This window comes from Alligator sinensis, unplaced genomic scaffold, assembly GCF_000455745.1.
Source record: "Alligator sinensis unplaced genomic scaffold, ASM45574v1 scaffold170_2, whole genome shotgun sequence".
Lineage (NCBI taxonomy): Eukaryota > Metazoa > Chordata > Crocodylia > Alligatoridae > Alligator > Alligator sinensis.
In genome coordinates, this window is record NW_005842290.1 from 1,357,394 (window position 1) to 1,372,439 (window position 15,046).

At 41.4% G+C, this 15,046-nt stretch overlaps 3 protein-coding genes across 4 annotated transcripts in view; 1 reads left to right on the top strand and 2 right to left on the bottom strand.

Moving 5' to 3' along the window:
* Positions 1 to 3,343, bottom strand: part of PDP2 (pyruvate dehyrogenase phosphatase catalytic subunit 2) — a 29,530-nt gene extending 26,187 nt beyond the window's left edge. Inside the window, exon 1 of one of the 2 annotated variants that reach the window (XM_006028123.3) lies at positions 3,276 to 3,343. The gene's annotated coding sequence lies outside the window, so the exon portion shown is untranslated. Of the gene's footprint in view, positions 1 to 1,644; positions 1,810 to 3,275 lie in introns of those variants that run through there. The other variant, XM_006028121.3, reaches the window with a different exon arrangement.
* Positions 3,344 to 3,705: 362 nt separating this feature from the next.
* Positions 3,706 to 15,046, top strand: part of NAE1 (NEDD8 activating enzyme E1 subunit 1) — a 48,362-nt gene continuing 37,021 nt past the window's right edge. Inside the window, exons 1-2 of the mRNA XM_025209470.1 lie at positions 3,706 to 3,824; positions 4,901 to 5,309. Coding sequence (XP_025065255.1) covers positions 5,179 to 5,309 — 131 coding nt within the window. The 5' untranslated portion in view covers positions 3,706 to 3,824; positions 4,901 to 5,178. The remainder of the gene's footprint in view (positions 3,825 to 4,900; positions 5,310 to 15,046) is intronic.
* The window catches only part of CA7 (carbonic anhydrase 7), an 11,856-nt gene continuing 6,483 nt past the window's right edge, over positions 9,674 to 15,046 (bottom strand). Inside the window, exons 4-7 of the mRNA XM_006028125.2 lie at positions 13,249 to 13,344; positions 12,927 to 12,989; positions 11,288 to 11,443; positions 9,674 to 10,585 (exon numbers count right to left, since the gene is read on the bottom strand). Of these exons, the coding sequence (XP_006028187.1) occupies positions 10,463 to 10,585; positions 11,288 to 11,443; positions 12,927 to 12,989; positions 13,249 to 13,344 (438 nt within the window). The 3' untranslated portion in view covers positions 9,674 to 10,462. The remainder of the gene's footprint in view (positions 10,586 to 11,287; positions 11,444 to 12,926; positions 12,990 to 13,248; positions 13,345 to 15,046) is intronic.

The following is a 15,046-nucleotide window of genomic DNA, read 5'->3' on the forward strand; positions in this document are numbered from 1 at the left end:
CCAGCACGGTGTTTTCTAAGGCTGCAGAACTGATTAGTTATGGGTAGAGTATGCCAGGATGAGGATGCTCCCAGTTTGAGAGAAAGAAAAATGATGATCGAAATTGACTTGACTGTACAACTACATCCTTGCAGCCAGTACAAGGATTTCATTTCCCTGCCACCCATGCAATTTTTTGGTTACTGTTTAAATCAAAGCCTGTTCCTTTCTCCTTGGCCATTAATGTTTGGACAAAAGTGGATTTAACTTTCTTAATAAAATTGCTTAGGAACATTTCTTAATCATGTTAGAAATGAAGGAAAATAGACCACTAGATGGCCTTTTCAGATTAATTATCTACAGCAGTTCTCATTAAGCCCCAGTCTGTGTGTACCGTCATAATAATGTTGACATAAATAAAATAAAGTTATAGGTTTGGTGAAACCTACCTGAAATGGGTTGGTTTATCTGCCATCCTTCATGTAAAATAGCTGTAAGGAACAGTTAAGCCCATTCCCCCCAGAGCAAAAGCAAATACGACATTCCTCCAGAATCAACTGATTTAGGAAGAGGTCTGCTGAGCATTGATTTAGGGATACAGTGTGTAGAGAGAGAACAGCAGCTCAGGTAGAGCAGCAGAAAACTGAAACCAGAAGAGAGAGGAGCTTTGAACCATCTGAATCTACGCAGTCCTTGTACATTCTTGCAAGATATTAGCATCGCTTCCTAAGTATAATAATTTAGGAGGACAGTGGGCACGTGTACAGCTGCATTACTGTAGATTAAGTTTAGTACCACTGGGCATTTGTACACATGCTTCTGCCACAGCGCTGGGCACTTTTGAGAGTGCCCAGTGCTGCAGCACATGAAGTTGTATAAGTAGTGAAATGAGCATCAGTGCTGAGAAAATGGCAGGGGCATGCTTTTGAACTAAAACACATCAGAGGTGTTTTAGTTCAAGAGCACACCACTGCTATATTCCGCACACTAAGTTGCATTTTACTGCTTATACAACTGCGTGCAAAGCAGCGCAGTGTGTCAGCTCATGTGTGGAGCAGACTTGATTAATCGAATCTGCTCTGACCCACCAAATCTCCAGCACGTCACGGAACAAATAGGTATGTGTATAAGTGCCTTGTAATAACACGTACTAACTTAATGAGCTGTAATCGGTACCAGGATGTCTTTTAGGTGATGCTAATGCTCAGTAACTTAATTCTACTGCACGTTAGTGCATTAAACATGGCTTTTGCTGTGATGCGCTAATGCACAGTACAATTGGTCTACTGTACTTCTAGCACCTTGTATAGATAGATGCACCCAGTGACTGTTAGTTCCTCAGGTAAAGGGGGCAATGATAATAGCACTCTGCACTTGGAGAACTACACACCCAAGAGGACCTCAAAGCACGTTATAAAAAAAAAAAAAAAAAAAAAAAAAGAGATTAGTCTCAGCCCCTCCCATAACCATCTCTATTTCACAAACAGAAACAGGCACAGAGAATGGTTTGATAATTTTCTCAGTTCCACAAGAAGTCCTTTGAAAATTGAACCCAGAAGTTGAGTGCCAGACTCCCACACTATTTATGCCTAGCTTGCAATAGTGTCACAAGTAGAGTAATGTTCATTTTTTAAACCAGGGACATCCTAGTCCAAATGGAATTACCTGGATTGAGCCGATTTGCACGCTTTTAAGCGGCACAGGAGATAAAGGACATTGTTGTTTTGGAGCACGTGCCTTGCATCCTTCTGCTGCACTTAGACTTGTACAGCCTTTACTTTCATTCTCTCCTCCCTATAGAGGAACACTGGGTGTCTTGAGGCTGGGTTTTGATTCATTTCCTCTTCTCTTCTTGGTTTTCCAGCATCACACCTGTGTTTGTACTGAACTATCATGGCTGTGAAGACAGTCCGTTTCCCCCGGCACTTCGTTGATCTACCTTATGAGAATTTGAAGTACACTGTAATCACTGCCCTTGAACGAACCTGTATCTGCTCACAAGTTACATTTGCAAACAAGCCTTTTAAAACAACGTGCATGTTGAAGGGCATTAAGGAACCACAACAATGGACAAATCCTAGGCAAGACAATAAACAGAGCAGGGCATACAAGGACAGCCCAAGCTAGTCTGGTAAACAGCCAGACAGAGAACTTGTGTTTGAAACTCAGAAGACACATTGGAAAGCAAAGCAGAGTATGCAAGTTCAGTACAAATTCCACTGCAACTACTGGAAAATACATTGTTTTTTTAATTGATTTATAATGAAAAAGTATAATACCAAATTAGTTTCCAAGAACAGGATAAATATTCCTCTTGCAGAGAAGCTTGTGAAATTTTAACATAGTGCAGATATAGTCCTTACTACAAAGGAATGGAAGCAGTATAGATCTTGGGGATTAAGCAATAGACTTTTCACTGCTAGCCCCTACATTCAGACTTGATCCATGTGTCTAATGACTAAAAACGATCAATGAATGAAGGCTATTCACAAGCTTAAACAAATTAGTTTTTCCCCAATTAAAAAAAAAAAAATCCACCTAACTCTTCCAATCTGGGTAAACTATGCCATTGCTCCCATTGTTTAAGGCAGTGGTTCTCAACCTTTTCAGACTTGAGAAACCCCTCAGACTCAAGGCACCCCTGAGAAAATGCCAGCTCTTAGGTTTTCACACATTTTTAACTACAAATTAATAATAGAGGATTTTTGTTGCAAAGAACTCAGAAAGAGCACAGCACATCAGAATACAAAACTATAAATTACTATTTGAAGTCTCTGGCTTTATCTTCCAACTCATGCCTGTACACTTAACACTGCTAACATTGCATGGCATACTTAAAAGGATCTCAAAGCACCCCACATTGCCACAGCATCCTGGTTATAAATCACAGGATTAAGGGGATAGATTCCCTGCTACTGTACCTCTCCCTTTTAGGAAATCTGGCTCATTAATATTAAATTCAAACCCCCAAAGATTCCCACCCAGTCATCCTCACTAACTGGTTTGGGTAACAAGACTTTCCTCTCTGCCAGACTGCATTTATCATCCTCCCTCTCAAGCCTACAACAAATCTAATAAAATTACCCTTTTAAACAAATACCCACCACAGCCTAGCTGTTTTTCTACCTCCCACAGGCCTGGTTCTTAGTCACATTCTCCACATTATGGGACCCCTGTACTCCTTATTCCCTTCACCTGGGGAACAGGGCAAATCCTTCCACGGGTAAGGCTGAAATCCAAATCTTCTAACCGGTCCCAACAGTCTACAGCACAAGCACCACGATCAGAATCATTACCTCTTTGTCAGGATCAGCAGAGAAACCAAAACCTCCAAAAGATTGATGCTTATGGGGAATTTCAGAAAGCTGAACCCCCTGCTGCCTATCCAGCAACATGACCTTTCCTGTGGGCAGGTGGCTAATTTGGGTTAGATTTTTCCACTGCCTTGAAACCTGCAGTCATTAACACCTGTTAATGGTGAATGCAGAGCATGTGAGAGCAAGATGACTGGTTGGGGAAATGTAGAGGAATAGGAGTAGACCCAATTATTTGATATGGATTAAGGCATGATGAAATTTTGCAGTTATTTGCATCTTTGGGATCCCCTACTATTGCACTGCTCAGAGCTGTCTCTGAAAACTACCTGTTCTGTCATTTAATTCATTCCAGTTGACAGCATTTGAGTTGAGCAGTCAGATGAACAGCATAATGTCAGGGGGACATGTGATAATGGTTTAGCTGGAATTTTATATGCCTTCTCTACTGCTTTGCAGAGTAGATTTAATAAAGCAAAAAAAAAAGAACCACTTATTCTATCATTGAGAGAAAAGAAGATCAAGTTGGAGGTTTGTTCTTTCTCTCTGACATAGCTTTTTGAACATATTCTCAGAAGATGGGATTGTGTTATGAAAAATGGATGTTGTTTGTTGGGTTTCTGAGAGATATCTGTGCTTGCAGGTACAGCTACATCCACCTTGGTATTTTGCGAACTTTATTCTGAGGGTGCTGCTCTCTATAAATACTGCTTCCGGATGATGACCCACCTAGCAAAGAGTAGGATAGCTGTAAAGATTAAAGCACTGACAGACAGTGCTCATGGATGTTGGCACAATAGATTCAGGAGAGGAGCACTTAAACCCAGCAGGAGGCAAAGTGATACAAAGGTCTGGCAGACTTGTATTGTCACATTTATCATGCTCTATGTTAAATGCTGAGAATAGAATTGCATTACAGCATTGCCACTAGGTTTCATGCAAAATAAAGGGATGCTTTTAAAGTCAAATATAACGAGTTTAAATCCTACATAGGGAAAGGGGAGGGTCTGATCTGAGAGAATCATACATCAGGGAGTACTGGAGTTGAGTAAAGAACAAGGACACCTGCTCTCACTACACTCGTGTTCTTCATTTTGAAATATTCTCCACTCCCTAGTCCTTTTGTTTCAGCTGATCCTGTATTTTATACAGCAAAATGCTGCTGGCAGCTGAAAATAGCAAGATAAAACTGTCTTATTCAATTGAGAAACTGTACAAGATGCTTCATTCTGGATACAACAACCCTGCTACTTTTCACTGGTCTATGCTGTGGATGTCTGCGTACTAGACATATTATACTGTGGCTTAATGTAGTGGTAGTTGGTGCTCAGCCACTAGAGTGGTGAGCCTGGTGTTAGTATAGAAGAGCTTATATTTCAAATGATTGTGTTTTAATAATTTTACCAAGACATTAGGCAGTATCACAAGGGCATATGAGAGGGTTTGAATGTTACAAAATGTCTCTCATCTTGATAGAAAATGACTATACGTGTTCATCAAAAATGAGCAGCACTTGTCTATGTCCATAGGAAAGGTAGCATTTCATGATCGTGTTCTCACTTCTCTGTTTCTGAAAGGGAATTAACATTTCTTTCCTTATGTGATAGACTATTATGTGCACTGTGCTGCCTCCTGGTCCTTCCTCACCATATGCCAATAAGGTTGAAAAGAGAAGCTCAAAAGGGAGTCTGGTTCTTACATTTGTCTGGATGCTAATGCTATACATGGACATGAAAGAGCAAGACCTGGAAGAACATGAAAACTGAAGAGCCACAGAACTTTGCTGTACCTGAAGCACATCATCCTCATTGGCATGGGAAGGAAATTAAAAGCAGATAATTGAATTCTGCCATGACTCTGAAATGCTAAAACCCCAGAATTTCTCATGCTCCGGATCCTGCTGTTTTTGGGACTTTCCAGCTTGGACAGATGCTTCTGGAGGAATGAGGCCTTCCTGTCTCACAGCCACTTCTTCCATTCGCTCTGGTTCCCAAAACCTCCCCTGAATCAGAATGGGTAAGATATTCAGAACTAGGCTTTCTATAGTTGCAGCGGTGTCAGACCTGGAGCACAAATTGACTTACCAAAGACTCACTAGAAGTAGAGTCCCATGCATCCCATAGTCTAGGGGTTTTCAACCTTTTTTAAAGAGTGTACCCCTTCTGGTTGCGGCAGCTGGACGCGGAGTGGTGGAGGGGTGGCAGCAGCTGGAAGCAGAGTGGATGTGGCGGGGTGGCAGCACCTAGATGCAGTATGGGAAGGGGGAGGGCTTGCAACGGACAGTATCAGTGCAGGGTGGTGGATGGCAGCATCAGGCACTCTGTGCAAGCTCCCTCCCCATGTCCCACCAGCCGGGTGGCACCTGTGTGGCCTGCAGAGGGGAACTGCTGCCCTCGGTCCCCCATTTCCTCCCTCCCCATCCTGCTCCTGGGAGGTGGTGGCGCAGGGTAGTGTGTCGCTGCACTCCATCCCTGCCTGCCCGCACATACCCCCTAGCATCTTTCCAAGTACCCCTGGTTGACAACCCCTGCCATAGTCAATTATGTCTGAACAACCTGGACTTAGAATTGGATCTTGCATAATATCTATTGGGTGCCACAAGATGGTGCGGCTACTGACCACAGATCCCTGGTAAAAATAACAAGCTCTTTCCCAAACCCTTTGTTTGTCCTGCATGGCTCTATTGTGCAAGTACATGGGGTGTATGTTTCAATCTGCCCTAGCATTTTTCTGAAGCTCAACATGAATTTCCAGCCTTTCACCTCTAGCATGTGCTATACAAAGAAACCATTGCTACCTGGCTTGATAAAGACAAGTCCAAGGAGCTTTAAAGGCTGTTTTCCCAGTGTGGATTAAATTAATGGAAAAATCTATCTGGAATAAGAAAAGCTAAACAATAGTAAGTAAACCTTGTTCCATATTTAGTAAATATAGCCAGGTATATACATAGCCTTTTTCTTCAGTTGATGGCTTATATACAAGTGTATAATAGCTCCGCTTCTGATGTGACAGTTATGGACGGCTATCTCTGAACTATCCAGGAGATGGCAGTCCATAACAAGGGGACTCAGAGAATCTGTTTCTACAGAACGGTACCCTCCGAAATATAATGTGCCATTTTCAGTTACTGGAAGATCTGGATTTCCAACTTATATGATAAGTGGTACTTTCTTTAAAGTCTTAGCTCTTGGAGGCACCTGACTGTATGAGAATTTGTTTTCTTTGCAAACAAGAATTTTCTGGCCCATGTGATTGCAAAGAAAATATGAGAACTTGACTCTAAAGACTATAGCACAAAAAAGAAAATTAAATAAATTCAACAACATCAAATCACAGAACTGAATTATCTCATTAATTTTAAGCCAGTCTCCTGACTGTCAAGACCTGACTCTCAATTTTTTAATGCTTAAGGTAGGTATCAGTATAGAGTCATATGCTATAGATTGATGGCTAGTGAGATGGTCCATTCCATTCTTCAAAGGTCAGTGTAGGATCATTGCTCCTATATTGTCTAGTGTTTTATCCAGTCCATCTTGAAGTGCTCCAGACAATGTGAAGTCTACCACTTGTCTTGGGAGGCTAAGCCAAAACTGAATAAATGAAACACTTCTGTTTTGCCTCGGAACAAAATTAAAAATCATCTCAAGGGAATAGAAAATTATGCAATCCTGGACAACACCCCATCACCCCCGAATGACTGTTGTACAGTTTACATGATGCTGAAAGTGTCTTTGTCATTAAGCTTAATGGTTTGGATACAGTGATGATATTTTCTTACAGCTCTGTTGCTGACTCTTCAAAAACTCAGAACTCAGATTGCATAATATCTATTGGGTGCCACAAGATGGTGCAGTGAGTTCTGGAGGGGCCTACAGTTTCTGTCTCTCATATATTTATCCCTTTTATTAAAATGCTAGTGCTTTCATGCATTTCATCCCTGTCATAAGAAAATAAGGAATTTTAAAGGGGAATTTTCCTTTCATTAATAGACTGTATTTCACCACAATAGGGATGGTTTATACTCTCTAACTCAAAGCCAAGAAACATTTAAACAACATAAAAATCACTCTGCTACCACATGGGTTTTGCTACAACATTCAGAAAGATGCAACTGCTGCTCACAGAAAAATGGAAGGGAGGTAAGAACCTCAGGAGCACTGATACCTTGAAGGATCAAGTTTCTAAAACTCTTTACAACAATTATTTAAAGCCTCACAATAACCTTGAGAGGTAAATATTATCCCTGCATCACAGGTAAGGACGCTCTGACAGAGGCAGCTTAAGTAGCACGGAATGGGTATAACAGGATAAGGAACAGAATCCAGACGTCCCGTCCCTTTGAACTGGACAGGACTTCATGCATCCCTATGGGTCTCTGTTCATGAAGGAGTAGAAGATAGCTTACATTTCTTCAATCTCCGTTATATGTAAATGTCAATGCAAACATATACTGAAAATCTTAAATGCAAATAGCCTATTGCCTACATGTAGGTAGTGGTGGTTTCATGGTGGTGTTTTTAATTTATCAATAAGCCATTTGTGTTTTTTGTCTCACTGTTGTCAAAGGGCATTGTTGCATGGGCAGGATAGCATTTTTATTCATCCCTGATAAAAAAACCTCTGGACTCTCAACATTTTCAAACCTGCCCTTACATTTGAAAATTAACTTCTTATAGATTTTGGCTATGTGACAGGCACACACAAGACTCATCACATCCCTGTTCACCTCCAGGACCAGGCAAGAAGGGCAGAATCCATCAGATACAGAAAGGGGTTGGCACAGAGGATCTTTATTTCCAATTATTCTGTTTATCAAGAGTAGTCACACTAGGTATATCTTCACTGTACCTTGGCATGACTGGAGGGAGGGAAGGATTCCTGGGCATACTTCTCATGTTGGAAGATGAGCACAGGTTTTTGGGGAAGAAATAATAGAGGTTCTAGAGAGCTGTCTGCCCAAGTGCATTGTTTATAATCCAATGTTGCACTGTTTCATTACGTGATATTTCAGGACCCTATTTGGACTGCAGAACACTTAAGTCAGTAAGTAGTTTGGAATCTCCCTTAATCCATTATTGACTTGCTCCAGACAGTAGTGGACAAGATGACAAAACTACATTTCTCTATGATGGTGCCACCCTGACCTCCCTCCTGTGATGGTGGTGAAAGGGAGTCATGGAGAAAGCAAGATACAGCCACAGGAAGTTTTCCCCTGTAATGCAGCATAAGAGTAGACCTGCTGAAGAGAGAGATGGAGCAAGACAACACACAATACACACATTCGATTTAAAAAACAACAAATTATCTACTTTGTCAAATACATTGAAAATACCTCATAAAGAATATCCTGCCTTCTGTACTAGCAGCTGGCATAACTAGCTGCACAAATTACAATTAATTATGGCCAGTGTATTGCAACTTATAATTATTTCCCTCTTCTCTAGCAGCTTCCAGCTAAGGCATTCAAAAAACTTTTTAACCATTGCTGAATTAGTCTTCACAACATCCCTGTGAGGTAGGTAAGTGTTATCCCCATTTTACAGATGAGGACATGGAGGGAAGGAGAGTTCTAGTGAATATACAAGCTGTATGGGAAGCCTACAAAAGAGCCCTGATCTCCTTGCTCTCAGCCCTGTGCTTCAACCACAATACCAGCTTCACTCTCTTTTTACAGAGATTTGCTCAGGAACCAACATCTCCCTTTTCTTTTCTCTGCTTCTCTTATGCTGTACAACTTGTTTCAAAATAGGAGGGAAGTGAGGAGCAGCCTAACTTGAAGAAAAGAGATTTGAGAGAACAATTTGCTCGTATCACTTCTACACAAATTGCATCGGCTATTTGGAATAGGGTTGGACATTGTTGGTGACTAACTGGAATGCACAGATGTCTGTTGCAGCTAACATCAGCACCATTTACATTAGTAGAGGCAAAACATGTCCCTTGAGATTTTTGCCAGCAAAGTGGCAGAAATTCAGATCCTATTTATATTTGGCTCATTTAGGGTACCTGTATTCTGAGGAGGTAAAAGTGCTCAGTGTTGAAGCGTCTCAGTGATTTGGAGTCCTTATCTCTAGAATGCAGCCACATCTAGGGGCTGATTCGCACCCCAGGTCTAGTCAGGTGCAACTCCACTGAAGTCAATTAATTATACTAAGGTGAGCCCCCAGAGTGGAATGGAGCATCTGCTTCACAATGCACCCCACCACCACATACTTCAGGGCAAGAAATGAAGGAAACCACATTTCAGGGGAATGCACTTCCCCGAGGTAGAATTTGAACAGGCCATAGGATTACCATCCTATATGCTACAAAAATTGCTACAAATTTGCCTGACTTGATAAGGAAACTCCTTCTGACGGAATTAAACATAGGGCACTAGGTATGTCCCCATGGTCCGAGGGCTTTGGAAAAATGCTTGATGCAGTGATCTGCAGTGAAATGGTTTGCTCATGGGGTGCTGAGTACATTTATAACACGACATAAGCTAACAACATAATAACATCCAAATATTTAGGAGTCGTGAAATTCATGTCCACCTGAAATGAATGGAGAAAATGACATAATTCGTACTGCTACTGGTTTAGTCTTTCTGCTCACAGATGTGAAAAGGCGATAGTAGTCAATGAAAATATGATCAGGGAATTTTCAGAATGAGAGTAATTGGACAAATAGGACAGATTCCAAAGGAAATCAGTGGAAGGCAGAAGCATCTGATTTCCTTGTCATTACAGCACATGACTGTTACTGAACTTTTCCTATCATAGCTTAGTGGCTTTTCTACAGTCGTTGATAACAGCTCTATTATTAAAAGTTTTGCCCATCACAAGCAATTTCTCATTCTAAAATACTCAGTTAAAAACATAAAATTGCATTTAATAATTCTGTAGAATTTCAGCACACCATTCTTCTGGAGAGCACCTGGGATTACTAAAATATCCCAGTTTCTTAAAAATGTCCTTTCATTAGTAAACAAGATCCCATGATATTTTTTAAAAGAATAAATCTGGCCCATGTAAAGTGTTAAACCAAGAGGTACTGATTTGTTTTTCTGCACTAAAACGTGAGGTGGCCAGGGAATGATACAGTAATATCTGAAGACCACAGGTCTTTTCTGGTTTTTTGAACATGGAAGCACTTGGATTGCTGAGGCTCAATATTAATTTTCTTTTTCAAGCCTTGAAGGAAGCTTGAATTGTTCTCTCCTTCAGAGGCTGAGGGAGGCGAAAATTATTCACCATCTGGATCTTCTGGTCTTCCTCACTGGTGAAGAGAAGGGTTCGGAATTTCCCCAGCTGTAGATCCATGTAAAACAAATTTACTTTTAAAAAGGCAAATAGTTTACTGCTTTTGAAAAAAGAGCAAAAAGAAAACATTCGGTACTTTGGAAGTGACAGGGAAGGGGTTATGTGACCACTGAATTTGTTCAGTCAGATATCAGAGACTTAATCATACTGTGAAGTACATCTGGGTTGGTTAAAATAGAGGACAAAGTTTCTATAGATAATTAGACACCTAAATATGAAAGTACAAGCCAACTAGGATTTTCACGTTCCTAGGTTTCAGCAAGTATTATGTAGCTGGATTTTCAAAAGTACCTAAACACTAAATATCCATTCCTAAGTTCTTAAGTCATTTTACAATTCCTCATTCTAAAAATATTATTTGACATATAGTGAAGAAATTCTAGGCATCTGCCTGCATTTAATTAGGAGATGGTTGCACGGATGTAAAAGAAGACAGCATTTGGCCCATTTTATCTCTATGGAGGCAAAAGCAAAATATTGGCTGTTACTTGTTGTATTAGCCAGCTATCCACCCTACTCTAGCAGTCACAAACTCTGTCACTCAGGACATCAGGGAAAGACGTCACAAATTATCTGTCATTTCTTAAATCAGGCCAAACACTAAAAAAAAAAAAATCATGATTTACAGATCCATTTTTGAACCCTGCAAAAATAAAGTCCAACCTGGGGACAAGCTAAATGTACTTGTACCTGTTTCTCAGAAATCCTGATAGGCTCTTTCATCACTATCCATGTTACACTCTCATTTAGAGGAGGTGTTGTCAGAGAACCAGGGTAGGTCCAATAATCTAGGCTGAAGGGCAGGAGGCATTTTGGATTGAAGCTTCTGAACTGAGCTTTTGTCCCCTGGAAAGAAGTGATAAGTTATATTTCACTTTTTAAAATATGCATTGAGAAACAGAAGTGCCAGCTAACAGCTTAAAAATTACAAAAATACTGGGATAACAGATGGTCTGTGTCTAATAACAAAAGCATTGTAAGAACAGCACTCATCTAGTATCATGAGCTCCTTATCATGCAGCAGTCCCAACACCGGCTGCTGGTTCCTGAGTGTGTTAGAGGGTATGCCTCTATTGCCTAGTACATCAAAAGGTCTCCTGACAATTCATGCCCCTTGTGCAGGGCATCCCATGAGAAAATAAGGCAGAAAATCTTTGCTCTGAATGGTGCCTGGCACGAGTTTCATAAAACAGCATGTGCCTTCTAACTAGCACATGCTTTTGTGGAATTGAAGGAACTTGTCATTTTGGGGGTCTTACAACATCGGCATCAGTGAAGAGCATCAAAAAAGGTAAAGTGTCTGTAAAACTGCAGATTTCAGAGCCTAGGAGGAGTTAGGACAAGTGCAGCTCATGTCCCATGGCAGTCCTTCCAGTTTTCAGCTGTATCACCACAAGGGCCTGAAGAAGAAACTCTTCCTTTCCAAAGTCTGGAAATCAGATGCTGGGAATAGTTGTGACCGCGTCATCAGGACTGCATCTAATTAAAGATGTGCACTTATCCACAACATTGTAATTAACCCTCTTTCATGCACACAGGCAGGAAAATAAGCATACTTGTAAGAGATACGTAATGGAATTACAATGAGATTTAGTGCATTCGAAGCAGGGATTCTCTGATACGAGGAACTGTACATTCGTAGAGGCAATACAACAGGGTGAAGTAAATTTAAGTGATCATTTTTGCATGCCTTTGTATTGTGCTATTCCGATAGGGTGTAGCCACACAAGTCATGAAAGAGTTAATGGGAGTGTTGGAAGTCTAATCAGCCTCATGCTGTAGATGGCAAGCTCCAAAGGAGAGTCCACCTGAACTGATATCTGACTGAGAAGAAAAATAACCTTTAGCTTTAACTTTAGGACAGCAGATTGGTTTGGGGCTCAGGGCCTGAGGAAGACTCCTCATGGAGAGGGTAGGCTTGGCAGAAGTTGATTGTCAACAACCAATTCTGGCTTACCCAAGCCTAGATAGGGCAGAAGTGGTTGCTTTTGTTGAGCCTGGAAAGGATGAAAAACCTGATAAGGACTCATAACGTGGGCAGAAAAAAGAAAAAAAAAGTTTCTTTTTGGTTTCTTTCAACTTCAGGGGACTCCAGAAGGATCAGAACTATCCCATGACCTAGCCGAAGAGGCTGGGCATACCAGGTGAAAGACCAGCAGGAGCAGCACAGTGAGCACATGACTACAGCGATGCTCTAACACTATGTGAGTTTGGGTGAGGATAGTAGGCATGTTGTTGCTTTAGTTATTTGTTTAATTTAAGCTCCTGTACAAGCCTCATGGGTAAAGGAGATTAAAAAAGGAAGAGAACGTACACACATAAAACTTACTTTAAATTTTACCATGTAAAAAGCATCAGTGAGTCTGTTCATATGACCATGTTCTTCTCCAGTCTAAAAGTGTAATGGATAAAGTTAGGTAAGAATATGGATATCATTATGCTTGAATATGCAACAGCCCATTTTCTTCCCTGAGTCTCAACTGGGATGTTTCTCCCAAGGTAGGTTTAACTGCAATTTGCATGGAGTTATTGCTTCCTATAAAGTCATCTGCTTTCCCTAAACACCTCTTTTCAAACAGGTGTCTTGGTTCTTAAACATTTGACAGCGTGATGCTTCTCTATACATAAACACACTATTTTGGGGCTCTTACCTCCAAGAAAACACCGACAACTGCCAAGCCATCTGGAGCTGCTGCTGCTTCTCCAAATGTTGCATATTTTCTGGCGTTCCAATGAACTAAGTGGAGCTGCAGAAAGCAATATATTAGAAAGAAATAAACAGTTAATGAAAGGGGCTCTTACCAAGGTTATATCATATTTAGTAAGCAGTAACATCAGCCAATTCTAAGGATAACAGCAATGTTCAGAGGGAACATTTCCCAGAAGTTATGAACAGAACCAACTCAATTATTAAATGAGCCTGTTCCAAAATAGCAGTCCTTTGATTGCCAAGCAACAAATATGCACTCCCTGTGTCAGCTAGAAAACTGCTCCTTTTTCTATAAGCTAATTCCAGCACTATGGCCCTGCCTCTTGAATTACCTGTTATTGATTATTTTTATCTAGTTGCTACAGTGAGCATCCCAAGTTAGAGAGACAGATGGCACCTCTTGAAGTCCCACAGCCATCTTATAAAGAACTAGAAAAGACCTCCCAGGACACTGAATCAGCCCCCTGCTTCACAAGCAGTCACATCATAAACTTATACCCAACTCCATCTTAAAATCAGTTTGGGCGAGGTTTTTCCCCCTAGTGTAAGACTGGTTCAAAACCTTCTCAGACAAACAAAGCCCCTATTGTTTGCCTCCGGTTGTATTTATAGAGAACAAGCATCTCCCTTGCTCAGCCTTCCTTTTACTTGGCTAACCAAACCAAGCTAAGCTTTTTTGCATTGGGTCTGTATGGCACCCAGAGCAGGCTCAGGAGCACACCTGAGAAATAAGCCCAACCCATTCATGCCCGCACTTGTGAGAACCTAAACCGACACAATAGCCAATGCAGACAGGCCTGAGTGGTACCGAGTAGCTCTGAACACAATTCCTGGCACCAGGCTCTGGCTTTCCAGGAACACAGAACTGGGCTCCTTGCTACCGGCAAACAAAGCAACTGTGATGTAAATGAAGGCAGTTGATGTTACTGTGATGTAAATGAAGGCAGGAATTTACCAGGAGTCAACTACTCTGCGGTAGCTGTCTGTGCACACATTCTTATCCCACGGTAAATGAAAGCTCACCTTCTTTTATTGAGGGGTAAGACACTATAAGTTGACTTGTCATGAATGGGCTTTTAACTGCTTTTAAAAATTCTACCCCTTGTACTTAAAGTATATGTCAAAGCCTCTAATCTGGCTTCAGTAAATCATCTAGAAGTGCTATCACATCATAATATGGATGCCTAATTCACTAATTACATGACATCTGAATGTCAACCAATATCCATGTACAGCAGTGGTCACCAACCAGTGGGTCTCGATTCATTGATAGATCTCGAAGTTTCTTGCGATAGATCTCGGAGGCTCTAGGAATCGATCTGAGGCTGGGGTGGGGGGCTGAGTGTCTGTGTGCATGCACACGTGCACCCCCCTCAGCAGGTCAGTCCATGGGAAAAGGAAGAGGCAGGGGCTAGATCGAGGCCCCTGCGGTGAGAGAGAGTGCCACAGAGGCAGAAGCAGTGGTAAGTTGAGTGGGACTCCGTCTGGGTGGGACTTACCTGCTGGGGAGGTGCGCCCCCAAATAATTTTTTCTCCTTTTGCCTCAATTTCCCCCTCCCCCCCAACTTTCCCTCGCCACAGACTTACCTGCTGGGATGGGCGGGGGGGAGAAAGGGGGAGGTAGTGGCAGCACATGGTAGATCTTGGGTTGCTTTTAAATGCCAAAGGTGATCTACTTAAAAAGGTTGGAGACCACTGATGTACAGGCCTAGAAGAAATTCAGTCTTCATCAGTAGCAG